This window comes from Schistocerca piceifrons, chromosome 2 (genome assembly GCF_021461385.2).
Source record: "Schistocerca piceifrons isolate TAMUIC-IGC-003096 chromosome 2, iqSchPice1.1, whole genome shotgun sequence".
Lineage (NCBI taxonomy): Eukaryota > Metazoa > Arthropoda > Insecta > Orthoptera > Acrididae > Schistocerca > Schistocerca piceifrons.
The window spans coordinates 527,008,595-527,017,296 of NC_060139.1; the positions used below are offsets into that span (position 1 = coordinate 527,008,595).

Consider the following 8,702-nt stretch of genomic DNA (forward strand, 5'->3'; position numbering starts at 1 on the left):
CCGCACTTAGGTCGTAGGTGTACTATCCTCTAGGTACAGGGCTCTCACCTTCAAAATGGGAAGCTGTTTGGATCGCAAAGTGCATAGCATGAACGATCGGGGGCATCTACACATTTCACTTCTTCAGGATTTGAGACTTACTGCATTATCAGAGGCTTCGTTGATGGAAACAGAATATTCATTTCGAGCCTGTGCGTAAACTGTGTTATATTAATTTTAAAAAAAGCGTGATGAGCTATTTGCAGCAATTCACTTTTTTACTAGAGCTTTCTCTTCTCAATCCACATTTAACAGGGACTGCCCACAAGACGTGTGTGACATATCAGCTCAGCTGTGTTGATGATCTGTGGCAGTTAACTTACGTGGAAACACGTCTTTCTGTTTTCTCGGTTTTACTACAATGACACTTAATGAGAAAGAAGTGACTGATACACGGTTTCTTCCAATGACATCGAATGAAATTAGGAAATTTGTGGTAACGTCTTATGGGACCAAACTACTGAGGTCGTCGGTCCTTAAGCCTACACACTACTTAAACTAACTTACTCGATGGACAACACACACACCCATACCCGAGGGAGGACTCGAACCTCCGACGGGGGAAGCCGCAGGGACCGTGACAAGGCGACCCAGGCAGCGCGGCTACCCAGCGCGGCTAAATCGAATGATAAGTAAGTGAACGGTGCAGTATGATAACCCATATTTTAGACAACGGTTGTTGAAATAGCGTTGGTAATAAACAAGACAGAGCGAACGATAATGCGGCTTACCAAAAACAAGGAAAGTCAATCTGCTGCTTGTTGCTGCAACCAGTTCCCGGAACAGAAAATCAGAAAGGAACGGTACGATAACATTCGATGATGCCATTGGGTGTTTGAACATGTATAAATGAAAATGTAAGACCGACGGCAGTAGTATTTCTTATCAGGTACAATGAAGGCTGTTCTGTTCTTTGTTGCTGGTAAGTATTGGCAGAATATATAAATTTGCTTTCACGATACACATTTTTTTGTTACCTTCTTTTAAACATGATTTCTGTGATAGCAATTCGCGTGAAAATCTATTTATACACTCGGCGAAGAATTGGTCACTGCCACAATTTTGAGAGATGTTGGTATGGAAGGAAACAATAAAAAAATTCCTGTGCACATGGACTATGAATTGCACACCTTAATAGGCATGAGCACTTGTTAATCTTGATTACTTTGAAACACATCAAGTCTACGTAAGTTGTTTGCTATCTCGAATAATCCACAGAATGCAATAAAACAATGAGTAATCAAATGGGATCACTTTATTTTTTTGTTGTGTAGCAGTATGTACTCCTCATATTGTCCTTGGACTAGAAAACGCTTTTTGGGACACGTGTACGTATTCTTCCATAGTACATGGAAACAAGGAATTCAAATCCGAATACCAATGTTTGCTGATAGAACGTAGTGAGTTACTACCTGATCGTTAACACACGAGTGTTTACTGTGTGCAACAATGATATAAATGTAAAAGAACGGGAATAAATAAAGTTTTGCTGTAGTTACCGTAACTGGGTATGCCAATGTCGTCTGCACGAATTTAGATTGCTGAGTAGAAAGGTCGTCAGCTCCAAAAAGGGGCAAAAGTTAAATCTGATAAATAGCTAATCACGAAAGTACCGGGCAAGAAAGGTAATGGGGCAAAAAAATGAAGTGAACTCGCGTGAGCTTAGATGCGAAGACACGTGTAACATGAGCACTGAAATCTAACATGCAATAATGTTAATTATAATTCTGCAATGACTAGCAACGGTCCATAGAAGCTATGCTGTATTACGTAATTCATGATAATGCTGTCTGTTTGAAAATATGTTAAATCGTGGCCAAAACAGACTACAATTCTTTACCGGTTACTTGGTAAATGATGCCATAGAAAACGTTATTTATGGGAACTGTTATTTGCTAATGCTAATGCTACGTACACGTATGCAATAAAGTCATTTACAGAACACAACATAAAATCGTAAACTTTCTTTGACTGTCAGTTAGCCAGCATACTTTTCTCAATAAAATATGAATTAAATTTGAATCACTTCCAGTTTGATCTGATTGTCAGATAGTTTGATCGACCTGGGTCTGTAAAGTTTGCTTTGGAGAATGTCCCGAAAAGTTACTATTACGCTGGCATGCCTGTTACGGAGCTATAAAAATACTGGCTATATCTTACCTTGCGATGCGTTGCTTCTGATACGATGTAATGCTTATTACGAAATTCATTATTGGCGGTAGGCTCCTCTTGATTAGTCAGCAGCTTGAATAAAATTTATGCGCACCACAGTTTTCATTAATTCCAACATCTTCTTGCGTTCATGTTCTGCGTCCATACACGTCCTGACTTAATTATATTTTGCCTTCCCACATACATATTAATAATACCATTTCGATAATAATCTCCGTTTGGCATTTGCGGGCCGACGCATATGTCTCTATCACACCACAGACGCTTCGCAACTCATCTCTGCCCTCTGTTGTAGGACTGCGTCGTTCACGACAACGATGTTATTTTTCCTTGAAATATATTCTTCGTGTTAGTTCAACATAATTTCTTTGACTCTGGCATCTTATTTACTGCAACGATCTATGTAATTATTTCTTATTTATTCATCTAGCATACATTATATTTCGATGAAAGTTAATTACTGACAAAATTCATAAGTAGCTGTAGTCACGAGAAATGGTTATAAACTCATGAAAGGAAGTAGCTGAAAAATACATGAGGCATCGGGTGTTACATGTGACCTGCATTTGTGAGTCGTCGCTAAAGGTCATGCTAAAAAAAATGGTTCAAATGGCTCTGAGCACTATGGGACTTAACATCTGTGGTCATCAGTCCCCTAGAACTTAGAACTACTTAAACCTAACTAACCTAAGGACATCACACACATCCATGCCCGAGGCAGGATTCGAACCTGCGACCGTAGCAGTCGCACGGTTCCGGAGTGCGCGCCTAGAACCGCTAAACCACCGCGGCCGGCGAGGTCATGCTCAATATGGTGTTTGCTATTGGTCTTTGTAATAAGAGGCTCCCATTATTCTGGCAAACGCTGAGAAAAAACTACAATGTAAATGGTTTTCACAAGCTGTTCACAATACATACTGGTTCAGTTAGAATTAATGTATGTGCTGCACTTACCCAGAACTATGAATACGGTTTACAGTTCCCCAAACTGCTCATAGCTCTTACGGAAAGCGTTTTGAGCCCATTTGTACTGGACATTTCTAATGGTTTGATCTTAACTACCTCTCAAAGTATGCAGTACTTATTCTTTTATCCGATATATTGTGGTTAGTAGTGGGCATGTGACACTTCCTCGTCGTACCCTTGACATTATCTTTCCCAGTATCCATTTTGTTCCGTTAAGAGCAACATGTTGAGTTATATCAGCAATTAGGTAGCGAAAACAGTCTCGTGTTGTGGTACAAAACATCTTTTAGCATTCTACACAAGTGTCACAAATATGCCGTAATCTGCTGCTACAGCTTTCCTAATAACAGTTACTTAGGATATATGTACAACTTAGAGTCTACCACACAACAGAGTACCATTACCATCCAGAGGAGATAGATTTGCAAGTGGCAGAATTGTGGCACTAGTCATTTGAGTTGCACCTTATCTCCGTATATTCAAGCTAGCACATGGCAATCAGATTACCTGACAATAGTATCAGAGCGCTAGATGGTAAAGTTGCACCAACAGGCAGTAGACAAAGCTGCAATCTGTAATAATGTTCATTGTTTTCTATAGCACTGGTCGCAGTTGCGGCGGTATACGGACGACCAGAAGAGTCGACCACTGCCGCCATCCAGGGTGAGGAACAGCCGTCCGCCACCATCCCGTCTGTGAGAACATTGATGGCGGCGTCGTACGCGGAAGAAGACGACGATACCATTTGTGTCCAGGCAGACAACAAGTTCTACTTGTATGCCAATTCACTGAAGCTGTATTCTTGCTACAACCTACTACCGAAGGGTAAGTTACTTTCCATAGCACGATTTTGTATCCATTGTTGACAAGATAACCACAAACTGTTGACTATAAAATTTTTGAAGGGTTCCAAAGTGAATGTGAGAATATGAGTTAAATCAAACCATCAAGGGAAAGTGTTTATCCTTACGTTACACTTTAACGACAAATTGTTACCTCTCTGTGAACAATGCAAGCAAGATACGGCACTTTACGAAATTGCAACTCATTGAGATTCTTCACCAAAACTATTCAGAGGAATTTCCTGCACATATTTAATCCTTTCTTTCCAGTTATTTGTTAGACTCTTAAATGTGTTGCATTTTTTATCTTTCTACGATGCAGAATCTGAGTTCTATTATCTGAATTATGTTGTATAACGCGGCATGAAGTTCTCCATGGGCTTTGGTTTCAACATTTAGCGAAGAGATATTTTAATAGGCAACAGATATTCGTGCTGTGGGGTTTATTTTGACAGTAATTGTGTTGCCTGTTTGGTACATAGAGGTCATCCACAAACTCACTGTTATGGCACCATAAGAGAGCGAAAAATGAAATAGTTGATGACTTATCATTGTGTTATCAGTAGTAAATGTAAAATAGTATATATTTCTATTCATAGTTTCTAACTCTATTAAAATATATTCCTTCTATTTATTGTAGTTTATGTGGTGAAACCAAAGAGTCTGTGTAAACCAGTACTGTCAGACTGTCCCAAGAACTAGGAGTATTGCAAGTGTGTCGGCTCATCCTGGAAGAGCTGACTCGTCTGGGATTGAGTGAAGACGAGATGGCTGTGCTGTTGACTGAAGACATCAACAATTTTCACGGAAAGCAGTAAATTTCAAGAGTGCAGAACTTACCTCTTTCACTAGCAACAAAAACCGGTGGAATCAACTTATCTTCTTTTATGGTAGCTTCTGATTGCTTCACGATATGCAATAAATCAGCTTCACAATCAGGCTAGAAACTGAGTTGGAATATTATTGTTTAAAACATGGTTTTGCCTGTTTTTTGTCATTCTGTTGGCCTTGTAATAGTTTTTTTTCTGACACAATAAAACTGTTCTTTCATGTCGTCAACTGTTATATTTCAGTTGTAGAATACATTTCCTAATCTGTAGCTATACATAAATAGTGGCAAAGTATAACTGCGTATTAATTATACACAATACATTACATCCATTCATGCTAACCATGGACCATCGAAATGCCCTGTTCCTGCCTTCACACACTGAGTGGGACGATGACACCGATGGACACTGCAGAGACTTATGACTAACACAGTGGCTTGGCCTTGCCTTTCCTGGATAACACATGAAATAGTTGAAAGCCAGAATAAATGGTGTCTCCTCTGGCCGGCCATCCGACTACTCCTGCTCCTCACCGATGACCAGACCTGCACTCTGGGCAACGCCATCGCCGTGCCACTGGAACGACGCCATCTGTAGACCTTAATTACTGGCTTAGAATATAGAAATACACATCTAACAATCCACGAATAAAAGGAGATACTGAGTGGATAAACACATGCTCCGGTAGTTGTGAACCACGTCGGCAGTAATGTTATTGGAGATAAAAGCTGAAAAAAAATCACACAGACTACTGGCGGTTTTGATATAGTCGGTATATCAAGCAGACAAGAAACCCATGCAAAGTAGACAGAATGCTATGACTTTAGTGAATGTGGCGATATAAAATAAAAATAAAAAAATGAACTTACGAAATTCATCCCGACTAGTGCGGAACATTTCAGAATGGTAACCGTTCCCTAGATGGAGAATAAATTTCAGCTACGAGGGCTTGCTGAAGAGTAATTCCTCAGAATTTGTTATTCTATTGTTTACATCGCCTGAAGAAATACATATCACGGATATCATTTAGTCGAGTTTTCCGCTTCGCTCATTCAAACTGCCGATAAAAAGACATCTAAATGTAATGTATAACAAGGCGTTGTCTGACGTAACCTCGTCGGTGCCTCAGAAAAATCGAATTCCAAGTATTCGTCCACACGCAGAGCACCCTCTCCTTCACCATGACAGTGCCAGACCAGACACGAGCGTAGCGACGTCTGCAACAGGCCGACGCCTAGGTTTCATCGTCATCGATAACTGTACATTCAGTTCCCACTTTGTCCGAGTCTGTCTTCATCTGCTTCCAGAGCCGAAGGAACACCTTTGTGGTCTTCACTTTGATAGCAATGAAGTGGTGTAGGCATGGTTGTAGTAACGTCGAAAATGTCAGACATCCTACAGTGACAGTATCAACATACTGGTTTCTCGTTGCGAGAACTGTGTTCCTCTTCATGGCGACTATGTTGAGAAGTAAACGTGGATGTATGAAGAATAAAGATGTGGAATGTAATAAAGTCTGTTTTCATTAGAAAGCTTAAGTGTTTTCACATGAAAAATTCGGAGCCATTATTTTTCAACAAGCCCTGCTACTAACACTTGAACTGATTAATGAAAAAGACATGTAAGTAAACTTATTGTGCTATATTTCTGCCTAACTAACGATAGTCATCAACTTTTTGTGTTCGAACTGACAATATGACATTTTATTGAACAAGAAAAACAAGTTCCATATGGCTGCTGTTACTCCTGCTGGACACTTAACTATATTGAAGGCAGGTTTTGAATGACACATACTGTGTCAGAACTGATGCTCAGACATAAAGAATTCACAAGAATGACGGTGTTCATGCTTATTTCTCTTTGTCATTCAGGTTCGTCAGAAGCAACTACAGCTGAACGTAAACTCCAATGATCAGTAGGATCGACGAGCTGTGGAAACTGGTTTAATGAACCTGAAAGGCAACGCTCTTTAATAACTCATTTTAAATACACAGAATTTATTCAAACGAGCTCTCTTACATCGAAAATGTGTATATTGTAGAGGATTTAACTACAGATAAATGGAACTATCGGTACGTCTGTCTAGCAGGAAAAGAGCAGGTAGTTAATGATCAAACTCATTAATACGATACAGAATGAAGAACAATCCGCATAACAATTTTTGCATTTGACAGCTAGTGGAAGACATGCAAACTGGTTCAGTAACTAATGCAGGGACGATGTTGAAATGCTCGTCCAGCCAGCGAATTCAAGTTTTTATAGTTTCTCTGCAGTGGCTATTTTGACAACGCAGCGTTCAGTTGCATTTCTTTATACCATAGGTTGAAGTGATACTCCGTTTTTAATCAGCAAACCATTGACGTGACGTTTCTTCCTTGTATGTCAATGACGAGGGCCCTAGTAGGATGTAACTGCGTTTCAAATATCTCTGGTTAGTTCACGATCATCGAAAGCTGTTTTCATCCATTCCACAAAAATTTCCTGGGTGAAAGCTTCAATTACAAATAGCATTTTTTCTTGTTTACTTTTTTGGGTTCAAATAGCTCTGAGCACTATGGGACTTAACATCTATGGTCATCAGTCCCCTAGAACTTAGAACTGCTTTAACCTAACTAACCTAAGGACATCACACAACACCCAGTCATCACGAGGCAGAGAAAATCCCTGACCCCGCCGGGAATCGAACCCGGGAACCCGGGCGTGGGAACCGAGAACGCTACCACACGACCACGAGCTGCGGACACTTTTTTGGGAGGGGGTGGAGTCTCCATAACTGATTATATGAATAAGGCTTAAAAAGTGGCTGGATCTTTTCCAGTTATTTACATAGCGTGCTGAGAACATAAGCGACCAATGGCTAATCGTTAAAAGAGCTTTTGCATCATTCCTACTTGCCTGCTTCTTCATGGTTCGTTGCGATGGCAAACCAAATTTCTTCAATGACCCTACTAACTGTATATTGGTAGCTATCTGGATCAAATACACTGGGGTGTAGGAAAATGGTTTTCTAGTTCAATGAAACTATCTCAGGCTTTAGTTGAATCTAAATGGTAGAAATATTATTCATAAGATGAAGGAAATACATGATCCGTATCCACCATGTTTTGAACTTTGTTCTATTGAAAAAAATCAGATTTGCTTGCAGTAACGCATCTCACGTTCAAGTTTCTGTCTAAATTGTGATTAGCGAATATCCAAGCGTTTTGAGTATCTTTCGATACAGTAGGAGTAAAACTTCTCAACATAATTTACTACGTCTGACTTCACTGCGTTCAATAATGTCATTAGCAGTTTAAACGATTTTTGCGAAACCAACCTGTTCCAACTATGGCCCGTTACACGCATGTCACTTGCAAGCTCAACAGAAATGCTCTTGGCTGTGGTGCATGACTTCTGTGGATGAAGCTCTTTCTTTATCTTATTTCTCAGCTCGCCTGCTGTACTTCATGCTATCACGGGAAACAGAATAATAACAATGAAAAAAAACAGTAGACATATGCCAGAGCGACTTAAAAAAAGTGGTAGTGGTTACAAGTGACTGGGTAGAAGTAGTATAGCTTGCCGGATACAACGAAAGTCGTACTACTAGTTGTTACTGGTATGTATTGTCGGAATATATGGGACAATTTTTTATTAACCACAAGGAATTTTCTTTTAGTATCTTCTTAGTTACACTGCTTTTCAAAGAGTCATAAACATGAAATGACTGTTTCTACATTGGACGTAAAACTTTAAGTTGCCACAGTCAGTGAAGCGGTGGTTATAACCTAATGACAAAACAGATCACTGGGAGCGTACTGTGCTAATTATGCTCCTTACTTGTGCCCAAAGAAACAGTGCTAACGAACAGAGC

At 39.8% G+C, this 8,702-nt stretch overlaps 1 protein-coding gene across 1 annotated transcript; it reads left to right on the plus strand.

Moving 5' to 3' along the window:
* Positions 1-922: 922 nt before the first annotated feature.
* LOC124777594 lies at positions 923-5,065 on the plus strand. The gene is made up of 3 exons (XM_047253057.1): positions 923-961; positions 3,778-4,002; positions 4,660-5,065. Exons 1-3 carry the CDS (start codon positions 934-936, stop codon positions 4,719-4,721), a joined length of 315 nt encoding a protein of 104 aa, XP_047109013.1. The 5' UTR covers positions 923-933; the 3' UTR covers positions 4,722-5,065.
* Positions 5,066-8,702: the final 3,637 nt, after the last annotated feature.

Excerpts from the sequence above, each read along its gene's own strand:
- LOC124777594 (XM_047253057.1), top strand. The coding sequence starts at position 934 with ATGAAGGCTGTTCTGTTCTTTGTTGCTG. Across the intron at positions 962-3,777 it reads TGTTCTGTTCTTTGTTGCTG|CACTGGTCGCAGTTGCGGCG; the intron begins GTAAGTATTGGC and ends TGTTTTCTATAG. Across the intron at positions 4,003-4,659 it reads CTACAACCTACTACCGAAGG|TTTATGTGGTGAAACCAAAG; the intron begins GTAAGTTACTTT and ends TATTTATTGTAG.